The sequence below is a fragment of the Melopsittacus undulatus genome, chromosome 5 (genome assembly GCF_012275295.1).
Source record: "Melopsittacus undulatus isolate bMelUnd1 chromosome 5, bMelUnd1.mat.Z, whole genome shotgun sequence".
In the NCBI taxonomy this organism is placed as follows: Eukaryota; Metazoa; Chordata; class Aves; order Psittaciformes; family Psittaculidae; genus Melopsittacus; species Melopsittacus undulatus.
In genome coordinates, this window is record NC_047531.1 from 69,064,250 (window position 1) to 69,085,046 (window position 20,797).

Below are 20,797 nucleotides of genomic sequence, written 5' to 3' on the forward strand. Positions count from 1 at the left end.
AGAGCTGCATGTCTCTGCAGACTGTTGTTTGTGCAAAACTGATAGGATAACTGTAGATGGCAGTATTTGCCTTATAACAACAGAACAGCCAGCTTCAATATACACTCCAAAACTGAGGAACAGCAAGTGTGTGGACAGACATGTTAACTAGTGACTGACTGAAATTTTCTCTTGGCCTGTAACATAGGTACAAACCTATGAGTGTACTTTTTGTATAGGAATGTACCCAAACCTTAGAAAATACCTTATTTTTGCGTTAAATTCTTTCAGTGCATCCAGAGGTAGCACTTCTGCTGTAAATGGTGCAACAGGAATTTGTACAGCTCATGCAATTCAGTTTCCAATCCTCTTTTTCTTTTATTTATTTATTTTTCTCCAGATTGATGTGACTTCTTTTGTCAAAAATTGTCACACAGATACGTGCAACTGCAATCTTGGTGGGGACTGCGAGTGCTTGTGTACCAGTATTGCGGCTTATGCCCACAAGTGCTGCCAGCAAGGAGCACCAATTCACTGGCGATCTCCTTCCCTCTGTGGTATGTATCTGGGCTGGCCTCACACTGGAACTCATCTTTGAGGCATCTTTGGCCTTTTTCTGCCCAATAAGACAAATATAACAGAATCATGTGGATAATAAGTGCCCTTCTTCATCATTTTCAAGTTGTCTCTGTGTTAGATCTTAGTGTTATATGCCCAAATTTGCTGTATTACTGTAGAGGACTGTCTAGGCTCAGGGTGTGCCAATGCAGAGAGTGTTGGAAAGGCACTGGTATACCAGATCTGGGGTGCGCCCAGTGTTCTGTGTAGGGCTGCAAAGAGCTTCAGTCCATTCTACTTTTCACAGATAGTGAAAAGTAGAATAATTTATGCTGTCAGCTGTAGATTAATTCATGCTTAAGGTCTGCTGTCCTGGCATGTCTGTTTAAATACAGCTGTATGTCTCTAAATAAAAGCCTAAGGAAATAAAGTCAGTCACTGAAACTCCCTCTGAGGAAAGTGGACTTTACATTTTCAGAATGTAGATATGCATAGATTCCAATGTTACTTTGTGATAATAATGTGCTTGTTTTCATTTCTTTTAGCTTATGACTGTGATTATTACAATCAAGGTACGTACCATTTGATATTACTATCTTTGATTCATCCTCATATTTACATATGTTGCTGAATCTACTTTTCAGGTTTTCTATTCTAACATCTTCCTTTCTGTATGATGCTATTTTGAGATGTTAATCTCTCCCCTCCTCATTTATTTTCTTTTTCAAAACCAAACACCCAGGACACACTTTTCTTACACTGGTTCACTCAGAATAAATGTGGAAGAAAATATAGTTTGACAATTTCTCTTTTTCCCAGGTTAGACTGTGTTTTTTTACACTCCTGATTTGGGTATGTGTGGGTATTAATGAGCTCAGCAAGTTAGCAAAGCAAGTCCCCATGGGCCTTTTTGCTCTATGTCCAGGGATGGTGGTGGCATGGAAACAAACATAGTTGTAAGCAAAACAGCACATCTGGCATCTCAGATGAAACATGATACAGTGAACCATGCATATAAAACCCTTAGCAGCTTGTGCTGAGAATCTCTGTCAGTTGCAACAGTGCTGGAGGTCCTCTTTTTTCTGTTCTCCTCATTCCCTAGGGTAGGATTGCATAGTCACAATACCTTGAACTCACTGGACCTTCAAGTCCATTAAAAAGGAGAGGTGACTTGTATGAGCAGCCTGGAGCATTATATGTCATTTTTCAACATACTCCTTGTTTATTTAACCTCATTATATCATTATATGACTTCTTCTTTCCTCCTGTTCTGATATGGATATCTAAAATACTGTGTTTTTTTCTGCGTGATATCTCATGTATTACTTGAGATTTGTCCAATATAAACATACACAATCCTGCATTAGTAAGGAATTCAAATACTGTTGCACTAGTGTGCATCTTAGAAGGTTACACATGGTTATTAGCATTTGAATTTTCACCTCACTGAACTAACTGCCTTTGGCACAGGGAAATTCAAGTGCTTTTCTCCAGAAACAAATGGTGTGGATATAATGCATCTCTGATGATTGTGAGTTAATCAGAGTTACATAAATCAGAATAATAATTAATTTGGTATAATTTTAGGGGTAAAAATAAAAAACCCTCACAATTTTATGAACATTTGTCACACTACTCAATTATCTTCTAGGTTTTTATTCTGATGTGGCTTGCTTTGTTTTACTTTTTCTTCTTTGTTATCATATAAAAGACATTGCTCTGATTCAATTAAAACCTCAGTTGAATTAATTGATGGGCTTTTCCTTTGAGTTGGTGTCTGTAGTTTTAAAATTGCTTCTATTTTTAATGAGTAAAGGTCAGTGGCCCTGCTGTGTTGAATGATCTTAGTAATCCCTAATGTCTCAATTAATAACCTCATCATATTCAATGTGGGGGGTGAATAAATGCACCCTTCAGCACATCTTGGCAGTCAATAGAAGGATGTTACCTTGCATTTGCACTGTAAATTTAAGAACTAGGATCTATTATATTTTAAAATTGAAAGGTTACAGGTTTTTATGCACAAGCCTCACAAGTATTTTACTATAAAAGACAGTTCCTTAGAATGAGGAATTCTTAATCCTTATAGCATTCCCACTTATATTTGGGTAATATGCATGTGCTTTGTGTGGAGCAAGATATTGAAAAGCAAGGGAAACTTGACTAAATGCAGTGAAATAAATTTGACTTTTGATACATTTTTTTAGTGGTGTGCATCCTGTAATGATCATCATACAAGGATGATTTTTTTCTCCCCCGAGAGGTCTGGCCCAGTACAGCAGCAGCATGTAAATGTGAGTGGGCAGCTGTGTGGTTCTTCATTGTACCAGTGAAGGTCAAGGATGGTGTTTATGCATGTTTCTACCACAAAGTGCCAGCAAAACACCTTTTGAGACTAGGATGGCTTCTTTGATTCTCTTTTGTTCTGCATGACTTCAGACTGTTAATCTTTAAGGAAACTCCTGCTTTTGTTCAAGTCCTAGGCAAAATGTCTGTTAATATGTAGGGATAAGCATTCAATAATTTAGAATAAAGGGTGTTTTTGAGATAAATTGTCTTGCCATTTCTTTAAAAGTGCCAAGTTTGTGGGCTTTATGTGCATATGAGCTCCAACATGGCTTTCATATAAAAACATTAATTTTCAAGCAGTTTTGTTTATAAATGAGTGTTTAACTTCTAGCTGAGGCAAATCTCATCATTATGAGAATTCGTTCTCTCTTGGAAGATTCATACTTGAAAGGAGCTGTCTTAGGCCAAGAAAGGGTTCAGTTTTTTCACTGTAAGGATTAAAAGCTTTTATAAAATCTACAAATTTTGTTTATTACTCACAAAGTAAAGTTTTAGAAGTATGCTGCTCTTGGTTCTTTCAGTGGGATATAGTGATGAAGATGGATGCTGTTATATCTGGATGTATCTCTGTGAGCCTTTCCAGCCTAGTAGAAATAGCTCCAGAGGTTTGCTGCAGGGCATGGTTAGGCCAGCACTGTTTTGGCAGCAGTACCAGTTGAGGCTGTTGTCACTTTTCTATTGGCATGAGCTTTTGAATAATGATGTGGTGAACCAGACTGGAAAAATTAGCTGGTTTCTTTTCAGCTGGACCACTTCACTGCTGAAGCACTTAGGAGGGCATAATAAATCGGGCAGTAGGGGGATAGAAGCAAGTGTTTTGTGGGAGAGGATGAACTAGGCAACTGCTTAAGCAATATTGTGCCAGAAGTTGAATATAATTTGAAATCTGTTTTTTGTGGTGTGAAACTGGCTTGTAGATCTTAGAGTAGCTTCAGTGCCTATGTGGGAAATAAAGTTGTTCTGTTGAATTCAGATTCTTTCAAATTATAGAAATAAGGACATGTAAAAGACTGAACACCATAAAAAAGCAGCCCAGATTGCTTTCTTGTACAGGTCATTTTGTGAACACAGCTACCTGCAGTTCTTTGTGCTCACTTTGTATCTGTTGTATTCTGGGCAGTGAGCAAAGAATAAGGGGGTATGTTGAACAGACAGATACAGACCTACACCAGCGTAATAACTTGGGCATTGAGCTATAATTCCAATGTATTTAAGACAATATATTAACTAAGATTTTGTATGTTATGCAAGGAGGATTTTTCTTTTTCTGTCTTGATTTTTCTCCCCTTAGGTCTTGGTGAAGGCCCCTATATTTTGGCAAGTTATGGACAGAATGACACAATTATAGGAGCTAACATATCTAGTAGAAGGATATTTCCCCTGCCTAGAGCTGGAGCATATGGAAATGTATTTTTCAGCTTCATGATAACTCCAGGGCTTTTCAAAGATAAAGATTTATGTAAGTGTTCTCAACAATTTTGCTAATGGCAACGCATATTTTTCAAACTATAGAAATGATTTTGGATGACTTTTGCTGAATCTTCTAAAATAGTATAGATATTTTTAGTTATTGGAATAAATGAGATTGAAGCAGCCAGCTTCAAAACTGAGGAATACTGGGGTTATTTAAAAAAATAAACTGGTAAACCTCACTGCCACCTTTAAAGCTGACATTTCAAAAGTTTTTTAAGAAATATTGCAAAATACAAGTGATTAGAATTCCTTTGTGGAAAAAACAAACGAATAAAAAAATAATTAATTTGTATAACTGTAAAATGGAAAAGTTTGCATATGTATGTTGCCAGTATCAAAACTGAAGATAAATGCAGAATATATTCATCTCCAGTAATATCACTTCCACTTTATCTTTTCTTCTTGTTTGTGACTTTCAGTGGACTATAAAGTGTGCAACTTAGAATACGTCTCCTGCACTGTTAGTGAGCAGCATCTCCATACAATGTAGAAGGCAGTTTCTTAGGTGGAAAGCTCAGAAAGATTCCTAAGCTCTACTTTTCACTTATCAGAGATTGATCCAAACTATACAACCAAAACTAAATATGTTTAATATTTTTCCTTCTGTATATATTTTGCTTCCTTTACATGAACTTTTTTGTGCTGATCAATTCAATGCAGATTTTGTCATTGCTTTCTCAAAGAATTTAATTTGTTGGAAAAACATCCCAAACCCTGAAAAATCAAGATAGAGAAGTACTGTCTTGGTAAAATTGCAACTATGTTCACAAACAGTTGACAGTGGAGAAATTAGGGTTTTATATATGATTTCTGAATTAGAAAGTACGTAGAACAGAAGAATTAATTGTCTTGTCAATTCCCCAACTGGTGTAAAGTGGAAGTAAAACATCCATTATGTCTGTGCAGCACACAGGTAGTCCTTATATCTGTGAGGAATTAGATAGTATTGACCTACATTAAAGACACTTCAAGATTTTATTGAAGTTGAAAACCAAATATGATGTCAACCTTCTAAGTTCTTATTTTCAGAGAATTTTCTTCACTTTTGATTTCTGGCATGCATAGAGCAAAGAGAGGGTTAAGTCTTTTCTTGGGCCACGGGTTTTCTTACTGTATTGCTGGATATAACAGTGTGTAAAACAAGCCTGGCCTCAAGGTGAAGTCAAGCATGTTCTCACAAAATTTGAGTGGTGTTATTTACTAATGAAAACTTGGTACAGCTGAACTGTTAGGTATTAGTCCTTATTACAGAAAAAACTCCCAATTTGAGCAAGTCCCAGTTCCAGGCTGTTTATGAATAATTTCAAAGGCTGATAGCAGTAGACAATGTAGTTTTGATCTAACTGATTAGCTTCCTGCTAATTTCTGTTTATGTGATCATTTGAAGTCTCCTTTAGACCCTGCATTTCTAACCTTGTTTTTTGCTGGTTACATAAACCTGAAATAGTTCCCTCTGAAAACCAGCTGTTTAAAAGGGGACCACTTAACAGATAATATATAGATTTTAATCTCACTTATAAGTTGTTTTTTTTTTTCCTGTGAAAATCTTACTATTCTTTTTATTTCATTTTCTTTTGTGGAAGCTCTCTCTCTTGTTTCCCTTGAATCTGCTGAAAGACCAAACTACTTTCTGTATATACATGACAATGAAACTGCTGGGTTGGAACAGTGGCAGGCAAGTGACTCCTTTCAGAGACGAGCCACCTTCTTCCACCACCAGGGCCTCTGGAGTCCAGGGCTCAGCGCCTTCGAACTGCACAGTAAAAAAGGCTTTTTCATCATTCTCACCTCATCTGGTGTTAAAGTGGCAAAGTATGATGATTCAGAAGAATTCAAACGTTTGAGTAGCTTTAGTATTGAAGGTAAATTTTGCATTTTGCAGTACCTTCACTATGTTTAATTGATTTTGAAGGCTTTGCACACAACATGTTGTAAAAGTGAGTAGCTGTTTGTAACTTGAAACTTGACATTTCAGTGTCTTTTAGCTTGACTGAATATAAAAGACTTGAAACTGATAATGAACAAAATCTCACATATTCAGAAGTTATCAAGAATTTCTCTAATTTTTTATTTTTTTCTGAAAACTCCATCATACAGTATAAAAAGACTATAAATTTATAGTTTATTGACTACATAATCAATAAATAATACCTTTTCCTTCTTTCTCAGAACTCAGTGCCTCTGTGCCTTATAGAAGAATGTGTGAGTGGCGATATGAATCTTGTGCTAATCCTTGTGTTAAAACCTGTAGTGATCCTGAAGGAATAGCATGTAAATTCCTTCCTCTGTAAGTAAAATTAAGCTTGTATTGCAGTCCTATTGATTTCTGTAATACGTGTACCATAGGCTTTCTAAGAATGACTGCAACTGCAATATCCATTCATATTTACTCATCCAGATTTTGGTATCACTCTTGTGAGCAAGCCTCACAAGTCATATGAAAACAATTGTAAAAAGCTTCTTGTTTCCCATGGTATACATTCCTGTTTACACATGACCTTTCAACACCAGAATAAGAAAGTCTATACTTAGTCCAGGGGATTAGCTTCTGGTAGTGGCTGAGTAGAAATCTATTAAATTAAATGAAGGCTATATCCTTCTATGGATTGATATTCACATCCTAACCCACGATGCTGTGAATGACTACATCTTTCTGGTGTTTATGAAAGCAAACGCTGTAGGAATAGTAAGGGTGGACTACGCCCTCTTCTGTAAGAGAAAGGAACTTTATAATAACAGATACTGGCATGCTGTGAGGGATTTCACACAGGTGATAACTTGTTACTTGGTAATAAGATTTCCTGTCTCCACGGATCTCTTCTGGCATGTCTGGAACCACAACAAACTAAAAAGTAAAATACCTAAAAGCTCAAGCGCAAAATCTGGTGGAAAAGAAATTACATTTTCCATTTCAGCCGACCTCCCTAGGCATGTGCAGTTTATGATTAGGAATATTACTAGTATTACTGACTTTCTCTGTTGGTATTCTTACCTTTTTCCATATGGGAAGATTGGTTGTTAATGTCAAGACCTTCTCATTAAATATTCCCCCCCAAGTGAAAAAGGGACTATATGGACTTGTTTGCACTCTTCCATGCTGAAAATGCACAAGAATGAGACTTTCTATGGAGTCAGTCTAAATATTTTAATGTCTCAAATGAACATATCTGGGTAAGACAGCAGTCTTGTCGAGAAGTTCCATGTCCGTGGAAAATACTTGTGCTTAGGGATCTGAACTTCCTCCTGTTTGTGGAAGCAGAATGGTCAGAAACTATCATGCTTGTCAGTCTATGCAAATAATTGATTATTAACAATTTAGAAATAGAATTGTGCTCTTCAGTGTCTTTTTGACCTTAAATGCCTCAAATGCTGCGTTCATCACTGCAGTGGAAAGTTCTCTAAACTCTGATGGGGAAGATATTCAAGTGTTTCATTTTGCCAACGTAAAATAAATAAAAATTAATCTACCTTTCTACTGTGACTTTAGAATTAACCACACACTGTTTTAAAGGGTTGAAGGATGCTTGCCATACTGTCCCAGAAACATGATCCTTGATGAGGTCACACTTAAATGTGTTTATCCAGAAGACTGTAAGTATACTTTATTATATTGGTCTAATCTTACAAATCACTCTAAAGATCCATGGAAGAGTTTTAACCAAATGCACATTGTGTTTTTTCATAAATGCTTTACTACCGAACTTAGACTCCATTCTGAGTAATCTAAAACAAATCTCCTACATCCAAACAAGCCATAGCTAGTTAAGTTCTTTAATTCCTCTAATACTGTGTTAAATTTAACCTTCTGTGATGGCATTATACTAATTGCAACTATATTTGACTATATACTCTGCTAGTATATTGTGTATATAAGACAAATATCCCAAATGGAGGAAATACTGCATTATTTTTCAGTTTATGAGACACCAGTAACAAATTCAGTGCAACTATTTTGTAACTTCTCGTGTGTGATGACACCACATTATCTGTTTATATTGGGAAACAGTATTCTTTTAACATAACAATTACATTTAATACTGTCTCTTATTTTATTTTACAAGTTCAAAATTAAATACACTGGTTGATATTTGCTAGTGCAAAGTTACTTCACAGTATATTACCTTCCAGAGATTTATTTATTAAAAATGTTTTATTATTTTGAATATACTAAAATTCTATTTTCAATAGAATTCCCTTTTTGCTTCTATAATTGCTCTGCAAAATCAAGGTTTTCACTAATAATAAAAAATTAGCTACTTCATTCGCAAAGAAAATTAGAAAACCTCCTGAATCAGCTGAGTTTCTCAAAGTCATTAGACAACCTGGAACCACTGGCAAGTTACCTTCTCAGCAAAATGATACTCTGATTTTCTAACATTTAAATGAGACTTGAATAGAGACAGATATTGCTATTTTGCTTTATCAGTAATCAACCAAAGACGGTGAAACATGCTTTTTTTTTTTTCCTTTTAGGCATACATTTGACACCTACAGAATCATCAATTGGAACAAAACCTTCATTGCTAATCTCTCACACGGGTACTACCACAGAGTGTCCTCAGACACCTCCTTTATTTGTTACTTCAGGGACTAAGTCAACCCCTGCTGATGTGACAGGCAAAATAACCATGAAAGCAAACACAGCTTTAAGGGGAATGAATATGTCAGCACAGCCCATCATAGACGCTTATTCACTGGAAGCATATAATGCAGCCATCTACTCAATGTTTTCATTATCAAGTACAGTGGAGCCTTTTGATGTACTTCACAGTACAGCCATCCCTACTGTCCTTTCCACACTCACCTCTTCAATAGATTTTCCAACAGCTGTTCAAGCCTCAGCAGTCACATCATGTACTGTCATTTCTGCTGCATCTATAACTTTATCCATTACCAATAGCAAGTCCAACAACCTCGCTCAGTCCTTTTACAACACATTATGTGTTATTAGCATCTACTCCCCTAGTTGTAGTTCCATTTCCACCTGAAACATCAGCCACTCAGCTAGAAACTGTTCCCCCCTACCTCATTATTAACAACTTTAACCTCCAAGCTATCTTCTGTCACCTCTGAGCTGCATCCAGGGATTGGGAAAAGTGGGACTCCTTCCGTAAATCATTCTAAGGGAGCAGCAGTACCCTCTGAAGTGTCTTTTACTGTTTTGCTGGCTGGCAGAGCAACTTTCACAAGATGTGTGTTTCTTCTAGGTTCACAGCTGCCACTAAGAACATCTACTATATCTCCTATATATCTACTTTGTCTGTTAGAACTAGGTCTGGCATTGGTCAAACTGCAGTTCACCCAACGCCCATTTCTGTACTGAATTTGGTCTCTCCTCAAATTCCAACTACTAGATTTGCTAACTTTGAAACAAGTTTTCCTGAATTAACCACTGTTTCATATTTTGAAATAGAAAAATGCTTGTCTAAAACATCTCTGATATCATTAAATGCAAGTCCTTTAGCTAGTCTTTCTCCAAAGCCATTTTAATCTTTAGTGGAAATTTCAGTTCTCAAGCAAGTATCTCCTTTAATAAAAGGCAGTATTTCTTCTACTCTCCCCATAGTGGCTGTATCTTCACCTCAAGCTGCTTCTCAAATTCCTATAAATACTTCTTTGGGTCCTTCTGTAACATGCACAGTATCTATAACAGTGTGTTCTCGGATTATCTCCTTGGAATCAAAAGCTATGGCAAATGTCACCTTTGCCTCCGAAAGTCTTCACAATGTACCTTCCTCAGTTTCCACTTTTCCCATCGATCCAATAATCCCTGATATGGCTATAGCAAGTAAAGCCTCAGCAGAAGAAAAATACATGATGCACACTGATCCCTTTTCAGTGTCATCCATTTCCAAAAAAGCTAATGAAATCCATTATGTCTACAGTCTTCCCTCTTAGGACACTGGTATTACCTCTAAATGCTACATTAATAACCACTTCAGAAATAACAGATTATCCAAGCTGTTCACAGACAGACATGAAAACTGAAGCTGTGGTACAAAGTTCAGGCAATTTCATTACTAAACATCCTTCTTTTGCAATGTCATCATCTTTATTTCTTATCAACAAATCTTGTTGATATTTTGTTATCAACATCAGTACAATTGTATGTGAAATCTTCTTACTGCAAGTTCTTCATTGATTCCCACAGTCAGTAGGACATCACCATTAGCACAAAATATAACTGCTATCCAAATGTCAGTTTCATCTTTGATACACAAGGAACCTCAAAAAGTCCAGTTATAGACTTTATAACTTCTGTAGATTCTTCTACATTTATTTCAAACATAAGGTTTTCAGCCTTTCAGCAGCACTAAAAACATCCATTGTAATGCCCCTTTTACCAAAGCCTACAACTCCTGAAGCCACTTTAGAAAGCCAGTTCAGTAGGGTCTCTATGTCTTCACCTCCTAAGACCACTCATATCTTTACTGTTTCTCTAGGAAAGCAGAGCTCTTCAGTAAGTTCTTCAGAAGAAGATGGAACAATATCAGCCATATCTGCTGGAATCATCACTCAATCTACTACACCAACAATCAAGAGCACAACAGTGAATGCTACATCCTTAAAAGTGCCTTATATTTTTGCAAAAATACCACCTAGCTCTTCAAGCAGTTTTGCTTCTGTCACTCCTGTAGCCTCTAGCATTACTACAAAACCCACCGATTCTTTTGTTGCCGATTTGGAGTTTTACATGGCTTCAGCTTCAGTTCCTACCACCACAGAAACATCCATGCATGTGTCACACAGATCTTTATTTACATATGCAGTGACTCAGGCTTCACAGAGCACTAAAGAGACTCCAAAAATTATGATAATGAAAACAACTGGTACAAGTCCATTATCACAGACAAAGAGTACCTCACTTGCAGCTTCAGAAGTTAAATATGCAACCTCATTTGAAAGAACTGGGGATGTTTTAGAAAGTGGTCAAATTTCATATGAGCAAAGAAATGTTACCAAGGCAAAGTCAACCACAACTGAGAAATCTTCCCTGTCTTATTTGACAGTATCTCCAGTTCAGAGTTCACCTTTCCCAAGAAACATAACCACAATAAAAAATCTCTCTGTTTCTGGAGTCCCAGATGTAATAATATCAGATTGGTCGAATATCCCAACACAGAAATCTGTTAAACCTTATTTCAGTTTAACAGAGCCCACAGAGCTTCAGACAAGAACTGTAGTAGATTTATCTCATTCTAGTGGTGGAATGTCTCTGCCTTCCTCTCCAGAGCCTGTGGAAACACAAAGTTTTCTGGCAAGCACAGAAACAATGACAGCTGTAGCTGACAAGACTGCCTTTGGTACAGTGATGCATACATTGATGTCTCCGTCTTCTGAATGTGTGGTATGATCAGTTCTACTTGCCCCTGTATGTTAAAATAGGTACTGCTTTGCAGTCCACTGTGTTATGCTATGTATGTAATACCAGAGCTTTAAAAATCATCTAATTTTGTTTTCATTTGTCTGTTTTAAAATACTCAACTATTCTTAGATGGTTGCAGTATCGCTGCTCTTATACTGCCCTAGTATATTCTGCAACTTGGATGTAAGACTTTTAAAGCTATGTGCTGATTCTAGATAGGAAAATACATTTTTGAGCTGCAGACAAAACCATAATCCATTAGATGTTTTTGTTTCTGCTTAATCTCACTCCACCTTTCCTTTTTCCATTTGATTCTTTGTTATAAGGTTTAAAATTATGGGAATGGATGATTCTGTATTTTTTTAAAATGTTTCAGATTACTGCTGAATATAACACGCAGCCTCAGTGCACAATGTTTTACATAGAATATTCTACCAAAGCTAGATGGAGCAGGAGGGGTGTGGGTGTGGGATGTGCATTCCTGTCACCTGTCACAAAAAAACAATTCATTCCAAAATAACTGATGAGTCTTGTAGTCATGCTGATTTTGTCTCAGAGCAGGCTGATGAACAAGTGGTCCCTTAGACTCTGTAAAGGCAAAGAATGTAAGGTTGATTCTGGTTGTTTTCTCCTTATATGACAGCCAAGATACCTTGAACCTATTGACAAATGTAGCCACTATGTATGTGTTAATATGGATTGGATATTATACAACCTTTCAAGGAACTGCCTTAAGGATGTGCAGAAGCCAGACTGTGGTTTTCGAGGAATGCCGGTTCAAGTTAACTCTGATAGTTGTTGCCCAGAATGGGAATGTCCTTGTAAGTCACTGTTTTATTTTAAAATAGAACATAGAGCCTTGATCTATAAATTTCAAGTAATAAATTAAGGGATTATTACAGTGGGAATATGAGGTTGAATACTGACATGAATTTAAAAGAACTGTTCATCAGCAAAACAGAATGAAGAAATATACTGAAACTTTTGGTATCTTTGAATTCAAGAGAGTCAAAATATTTTCTTTTGAATCAAAAGATTGAAATGCAATCTGCAACATGAACATCAGCATATTCCAGCTGACTCTCTTTTCAGAATTTCTGTCAGTAGAAATGTTCAGATTCCAACATTTTGTGAAGGAAACAAATTAAATGCTGTCATTTCTGGAAGACAGAACCCCCAGATTTCAGTTAGCTCTAACTGCAGTTTTTACTCAGAAACTGCAGAAATGGGCATATGGCTGTCTGCCAAGGGAACAAAAAAGCCACAGTCATGTTAATAACCTTGCAGCATTACTGAAACCCATATTGCACTTTTCAATATCTGTCTCAAGATAGGACAGATCAGTATCTTGTTATCAGTAGCTAAAAAAATGCATACATTTTAATGTATGATTTTTATTTCACAATGTACAGATTCAATGACCTTGACTGTAAAACATTGATTTAAGTGAAAATTTTCACCAATTTAAACTTTTACTCTGGGCACATAGCAATAGGTTAAACTATTTCCACTGAGTAATGTAAGACACTTGCTTCTGCTTTTGGTTCAGTATGATGTCTGCAGAACAAGGTCATCAGTATATATATATACAAATATATATATAAATATAAACATTCAGAGGGAGAGAGCAAACATTGCTAAACTGGAATGTTTTTAGAAATGCCCTGTATATGGTTTTGTGGTAATCTCATTAAATGACAGTTCTTATTTAGGTCAATGTTCTGTACTGTCTGAACTGAGTGTTATCACATTTGATGGAAACAACATAGCCCTCTGTAATATGGCTTCCTACATTTTAGTCAAATTACCAGGAGAAATTATTGTTGCTCATATTGAAAAATGTCCAGCTAATCAGGTAAGATTCTTGTATTTTTGCAATAATTGTCATAGTTTTCTTGATTTTTTTGTGTTATAAGACTGAAATTTTGCTAAATTTTATCAATTAAAACTTACAGATAAAAGCCATACCCTTTGAAAAATGGCAAGTTATTTAATATTCAAGGAACATGTTAATCATGCTCTCTAAATCAAAGAATTTTATCTCAGGTTAAACAATAATTGTTGTATTATGTTATAATGAAATTCAAATGTAGGTTCCTTTTAACCTAATTAGGGTGACATAGCTTCTATGTCTGCATGTCTCCATTCAGGTTCTCCACCCACAAAGCTTCCTGAGGACTTGAATTTATAATTTACAGGATGGTGAAAATACTAAAGTACTTTGAATAGCTACTGAACTCTGTTGTAGTTATTTCAGGAAGGTATTAATGGTTTTGGGATTAGTGTGAAGAGCTGTTCTTTGTAGTTTTCCAACTCACTGCATTGCCTACAGCAGGGATCCAGCCACTTTGTTTTTAGACTGCCAGTTTAGGTCAGGTCAGTCTCATCCTTAGGGTCTTTACATACATCTCCTTTGCACTGTCCATAGTCCTAATTTATGTAGCCTTTGAACGACTGGCTTACATTTCCATCTTCAGTTTGTGGATAAAAAAGCTCCCGATGAAGAATTCCATCAGGATTCTTTCCTTTCCATCCCTGTTTGCTCTCTTATGTACTCTCACTGGGAGAAATGTACACATGAATTTTAAGTCCTGAGTCTTACACTGTTTTAGAGGTTTTCTTTTCAATTTCTCCCTTCACAGTTTCTTGGTTACAAACTAAATGTGTGAACACAGCTCATGGAAGCAGATGAGCTTTAGAAGTCTGTAACTATGGTTCTCTTAGAAATACTTTTTGAAAGGGCCTTGCAGCATATGCTAGATATTGTGATACTGATAATGAGTTGCTCTCAATGTTAAAGCTGTTCAGGTAAAAGCCAGCTGAGGTATGGTATATATGAGCTACATCTTGTGCAGGAGGATGCCTTGGTAAAGTAGCAGTTTTATCAGAGTTAGGGCAGGAGATTTTATCGGTGTATCTGTTGTATTTCTATGTATTTTTAATTCAACTTGTTCAGGTCATGGTGTTATCTTTTCTGTCTTCTTTTCCACATAAATCCCTTTGATTTAAATCTTTAACATGCAAATCAAGTTTCTAAAAATAGTTCACAGAAAGTTCATAAAAATAATTCACAGAAAGCTGCATTAGCTGGGAAATGTGTATTTTTGTTATTTATAAGGAATATATTAAATTAGTTCAATTATACAGCTGGTTGTAGAACTTAAAACAAAGAAAACCGTCAACTTACTTTTGCCAAATAAGAATGCTGCTGATTATTACTGCACTTCTAATCTTTTTCTGATGTTTTTCAGAGTGCAAATTCAATAAGAAAACTAGTGAGTATTTTTTTCTTTTACTAATTATAAAATACATCATTATTGCACATTTTGAAAAAATTCCCTATGGCACTGTACACAATTAGAAAATAAGTAGTAACTGAACTTGTTTGTCACTTTTCTTTTAAGGTTCCCCCTGCAAGCACTTCGGGGCTCTGTTTTAAGAAACTAAATGTAACAACAGGCACATATCAATTACTTATCAATCGTTTAGCAAGAAAAGTGAGTACATATCATGTATACATCATTTGCACACTTAAAAGATAGCTGAGAGCTATTCTGTTGTAGAATGCAATAGATTAGATTTATCATGAATGCACTATAGGATTAGGATTACTTTTGCTGATCAGGTTCCCAGTAATTCACAGTATGCTAGAAGCAAAAAATACACATTTCTGACAACATGCTCCACTTACATGCCATTTATCCAAAATGAAACTTCAAAGTTCTTTTGAGATTTTAAAGAAGCTGCAAAAGCATTTATACTTGAGAATGTATTTCCAGAAAACCCAGAGCCAAACAGAAATGTTCCAAAATGTGATAAATACTTAAGCTGCCTTTCCTGATAGTAACAGGTGAGAACAGGTAACTTTGAATAAATGAATGCGGGTGGAGGTATTTTGTTTTATCATATAATATGTGATAAGATTTATTGCTTCTGTAATTAGAAAAGATTTCTGTATCTTTTTTTCTTATACCTATTTCATTTGCAGTTATAGGAAATGGCACTGACAGGAAGCTCTCTGACTTAAAAGCACTGTGTCTGTTATTGTATGTGACAGAGGCTGTAAAAATGTATTTTTCTATAAAATATAGAGACATAAAGTGCATCTTTGCCATCTGTTTTTATCTCTAAAACATATTTGGTTTATTTTAGGTAGTAGTGAATTCTTTAATTCAATCATTACCATTTTCAAAAGAAGGACTGAGTATTCAGGATACTGGTGCAATGTATGTTGTTAATACGCCAGCTGGTATTAGCATCAAGTGGGCTCACATTACAGGCATCATCGATATACAGTATGGATTGCACTCTAACATATCCATGAAGACAGAAGGACTTTGCGGTGAGGCTATGATTTTTTTTATATTTAATAATTTCCCATTTAAAATGTACACCTGTCTTTTGTGTCTGTGACCTGCTGTCCCTATAGCTCTCCTTGTGACCCCCATTAACTACACTGACAATCCTATTTGAGGTGGGCTTGTGAAATTCTATTAATAATAGTAAATCAGTAGCTCTGTTTCAAAGCACTGTGTTTTGCAGAGCAAGAAATGATCATTAGATTGTATCTAATAAACTTTAAAAAACTGTACTCATCACTACCTGCATTTAAGAATATTGTTGAAGTCAGGTAAAGAAAAGGGTAAAATTTTCAATGGAGAACTGGCTGCTGAAGAAGTTCAGGTAGTGAGAGTATATTTCAGTGACTATGAGAGAAAAGAATAACCGTCAGATGGTAGCAGTGGCAGCTTATCACTATACAAATACTGATAAAAGGTGTATCTTCGGAAGGGTCCAAGTCCCTGATGGTAGTGAATCCAAACGGAGACCTGTTAAGGTTGAATCTAGGGTCCAAAACTGTGCTGATGTGTGTCAGACTTACAATGATACTAAATTGAGCATGTTTCAGGCTTCCCTGATTGCCTTCTTATATCTCTGCTAGTAGGAATTATATGGAAAATTGTAAGAAAATATTTGAGTTAATCTAATTCTATCACGCATGTTCATTTTCTGGTGCACTGTAATTTTACAGTCTACCCCATATTGAGCAGGAAAATTAATTTTTTATAATATTTTAAACTGGTTTCAGTTTTAAAAGCAAGCAAAAACCAATTCAGATATGGTTTAAATATAGCTGTAAACAAAATAAGCTGAAAATCAATTGCTGTATTCTCCTTAAATGAAAGTTCTCCTAGATCTACTGAGAAGGTGAATGCTGACTCTGCATCTTTTTCCAGTATCATGCTGTCTTCTCTGTAAACACTAAAAAAGATTGGGATGAGATGTGGTCAAATGTAGGAAGGATTATAGAGTAGTTATTCATTATGTCATGAAAAGAAAGAAGCAGACTCTGCAGACAAATCCAACCTCTGCTGTGAAGTGTTGCTCTACCTGATAATTTGCCACAAAGTCTGAAGCCTCTTTTAGTGCTTCTTTTCTATTCTCTGCCTTTTGTTCCTGTCTGGGATTCTCCTATACCCTCCTTCTCAAACTGAAAAAAAACCTGTGGGACTATGTGGCACAATGGCTTTATTTTTAAAGCTGTATTGATTGTGCATTTTTTTAGCATCACCCTACAAATTCTACCACCAGCACAGTTTGTGGAATGGCGTTAGGGCAGCAGCAAGAAGCAGAAGTAGTGAGAGAGTGGTGCTACTGTCAAATGCTTCTTAGGCAAATACAACCTTCTGTGTTTCTCCATGCTGCCGAGAATAACAACCTGTCACGTGAGGCTAACCCAGCCCTACATGGGACCCTGGAGGGTATCAGGATAGAGGGCTGGAAGCATGAAAGCAAGCACGGTGTGGTTAGCAATGTGGAAAGAAAGTGAAAAAAGGATAAAGGAACCTTGGTTGATTAGTTGCTGGGATGTAAACCATTGTTATGAAGATTAAAATTTTGGCATTAAAGACTTGTTACATTGTCGTGGTTTGAACCCAGCTGGCAACCCAGAACCATGCAGCCACTCGCTCACTCCCTCCTTTCCTCCTCCCACTCCCAGAGGGATGAGGAGGAGAATCGGAAGAATGTAACTCCCATGCGTTGAGATAAGAGCAGTCCAGTAACTAAGGTATAACACAAACTACTGCTGCTACCACCAATAATAATAATGATAAGGGAAATAACAAGGGAAGAGAATACAACTGCACACCACCTGGCGACCAATACCCAGCCCAACCCAAGCAGTGATCTAGCCCTTCTGGGTAACTGCCCCCAGTTTATATACTGGGCACAATGTGCTGTGGTATGGAATACCTCTTTGGCTAGTTTGGGTCAGGTGTCCTGTCTCTGCTTCCTTCCAGCTTCCCCTCCTCCCTGGCAGAACATGAGACTCAGAGAGTCCTTGGTCAGAGTAAACATTACTGAGCAGCAGCTAAAAACGTCAGTGTTATCAGTGCTGTTCTGAGGCTGAAAGTCAAAAGCACAGCACTGCACCAGATACTAAAATAGAGAAAAAGGACTGCTGCTGCTGAACCCAGAACAGCTTATAGGAAGTATATCTTTTCATTGGTTAATCAACAGAATGCATACAGTAATGAATTCAGGTAGCCAGTGGATGTCAGGGGTTTAGGTGTAGTGGTTTTTTCAGTGGTTTTCTTTCCCAAAAGAATTAATATGGCATGTTTGTACTTTGAATGTGATGCTCTGTCTCCAGGGGTGTGTAATGGAGACCCTACTGATGATCTGAAAATGCAAAACAAGACCATAATTACAAATGTGGAGGAAATTGAAGTGTTCATTAGGAGTTGGGAAATTGAGAAATCACTTGATGTAACAACCAGGAGGCCAGTAAGAAACTGTACTGAAGATAACTGTACATACTGTATGGGACTGTTAAATGGAAGCACTTTCATCCCTTGTCACAAGAAAGTGAGTATGAAGATCAGAGAAATTACAGGTGCAAATTACAGATTTATAGTTAAGAAAAGAGCAAGAGAGGTATGTATAGTTTTTATGTATTGCTTATTTCCATGAGCTGACAACTGGATGGGTGGCTTTAATGCCTCTGTCATTTTGGCTTTACTCTTGTCATATTGTCCATTGTAAACATACATCCATATGGATCTGTGTGCTATTTTGGTATTTATTAAATTATTTAATAGGCAAAGCTCAAAGGAGAGACATCAGATCATCATCTCAACACAAGCACATTCCAAATAATTAATTTTTTAATAAATGTTTGGCACGTGTCACTAGAACAGAAAGCCTCATGCTTCTGCTGCATACATCAGCAACTCATGCAGCCTGAGACTGCTTGAACTAAAGACATTTCCAGTTAAACAAATTTTAATATACTCACTATTATGTTGACAATTTGGTAACATTTCTTACAGAAAGCATTATCTTTTGTTTCTGGGCACTATACTTTCTAATAGGGATATTAGCTGTAGCACACAGACTACCACTAGAGGTGGGTAGTGCAGCACGGCTGCTTTCCTACATGAGGAACCCCCAGATCTCTGAGGTCTGAATTACTTTCCCCATGTAATACAAAGTGAAAGGATTAATTACTGAAGGGACCCATTCCTTCTCAGAGACAGATGTGTCCACATTCCTGATTCACTTCTTGCTGTTCTGCCTTTCCATCATTGTTTTGCATTGTGATAATCTTCAGTTTTCATCACAGACAAATACTATTAAAGGTATTGCAGGAAGCTGAGCCCCTTCCTTCAAGCTTCCGAGCCCTCTCCTCACTTTCCACAGGTATAAAAAAATGATGGAGTTCTGAAAGAAAGGCATTAAAGAATTTTGTTTTTTTGTCTGTTTAAGATTAATAGATATTAGTCACAGAAATTTAATGGGAGGGAGCAGTGATAAGCAGCCTGGACTCAAGAAGGGAGAATAGTACCAGTGGGTAGAAGAATGCTTTTCATAACTGTTTTAACACATCTCATTTAAAAATAATTAAAAGGAATTGGAATAGTCAGAATTCCTACTTCATATACACTTCCAAGAAAACTCTCATAGCCTCAAATATAATGCAGGTGCATCTTTTACTAGTTCATAGCAAAACATGATATAGCATCAAAACTGCCAAGGATTTATTTAATCCATTAAGAAATTTGTTTTCTTTCACATACATGATGGAGGTAGAGCCAGGGTGGATAGAGCAAATTGCACTCTTCACAGGCATGAAGCAACTGGGCAAAGATAGGAAACAATCATCAGGGCAATTAACCTTATGGTAAAGTGAGCTACTGCATGAAGACTGCTGAAACCATAGGGAGAGCTGGGCTGCAGCACCATAGTAAACAGGAAAAATCTGACTTTTCCACCTTGTTACAAGCCTGTAAAAATAAGAACAGAAAAAAGATGGGTTGCACCACCTGCATTCAGACCCAATAGGCACAGGCTATTGGGTCTTCCTGCAGACACAGAAACGGAGCACTCAGTAATAATTCATTCACAGCAGGAATTTATGGAAGGTATAGCAGCAATGCTTAGCTGAGATTGTTGACTTCTAGCTGACGGCAACAACTGCAAAAGTGGTGCAACAATGTGATTAGGACTGTCTTCTTTGCCTACTAATGGGCATTAAAAAATTCTGTCGGTTGAAGTTTTGCAGAATGAGTGTTCTGGGAAAAAATGCCATTTTTTTTGCTTCAGACAATGCTTATGGTTTTTTCCCTTGCAGCTGTATTATTTCTTGTAATTAATGATTCATTTGGAGAAAGCTCTTCCACTTGTTAATTCTCAATTACAATATGTTCCCAGGTGTCACCACAGGAGTTTTGTGAGAAGATGTGGATCAACAGTACCAATTTTTGGAATTATGAGTGTGATGCACTTTCTGCATATGTGGCTTTATGCAACAAGCACAACATCTGCATTAAATGGAGGACACCTAATTACTGTTGTAAGCAGATAGCTATGTTCCATACCCCAGAGTGGCCTTATGCTGCTGCAGTGTTTAGTGATGAGTTAAAAATATTTTTTTCTATTGTTATTGTGAGTACCATCTCATTCTATCACAGCATTAGTTACTCAGGGTAAAAGTTATTAAGACGTATTGTTTAAGTCAAAGTATCATGAATCAGTTTTAATATTGATTGAATTAGTTTCTTAAAATAC

The 20,797-nt window shown here is 36.6% G+C and overlaps 1 protein-coding gene across 1 annotated transcript in view; it reads left to right on the top strand.

Annotated features, from left to right (window-relative positions):
* The window catches only part of OTOGL (otogelin like), a 95,698-nt gene that overhangs the window by 59,974 nt on the left and 14,927 nt on the right, over positions 1 to 20,797 (top strand). The window contains exons 31-45 of the mRNA XM_034063322.1: positions 380 to 536; positions 1,083 to 1,109; positions 4,178 to 4,345; positions 5,943 to 6,221; positions 6,529 to 6,646; positions 7,871 to 7,950; positions 8,833 to 9,129; positions 10,803 to 11,707; positions 12,369 to 12,546; positions 13,438 to 13,580; positions 14,977 to 15,000; positions 15,130 to 15,222; positions 15,878 to 16,067; positions 18,381 to 18,595; positions 20,441 to 20,582. Coding sequence (XP_033919213.1) covers positions 380 to 536; positions 1,083 to 1,109; positions 4,178 to 4,345; positions 5,943 to 6,221; positions 6,529 to 6,646; positions 7,871 to 7,950; positions 8,833 to 9,129; positions 10,803 to 11,707; positions 12,369 to 12,546; positions 13,438 to 13,580; positions 14,977 to 15,000; positions 15,130 to 15,222; positions 15,878 to 16,067; positions 18,381 to 18,595; positions 20,441 to 20,582 — 3,016 coding nt within the window. The remainder of the gene's footprint in view (positions 1 to 379; positions 537 to 1,082; positions 1,110 to 4,177; positions 4,346 to 5,942; positions 6,222 to 6,528; positions 6,647 to 7,870; positions 7,951 to 8,832; positions 9,130 to 10,802; positions 11,708 to 12,368; positions 12,547 to 13,437; positions 13,581 to 14,976; positions 15,001 to 15,129; positions 15,223 to 15,877; positions 16,068 to 18,380; positions 18,596 to 20,440; positions 20,583 to 20,797) is intronic.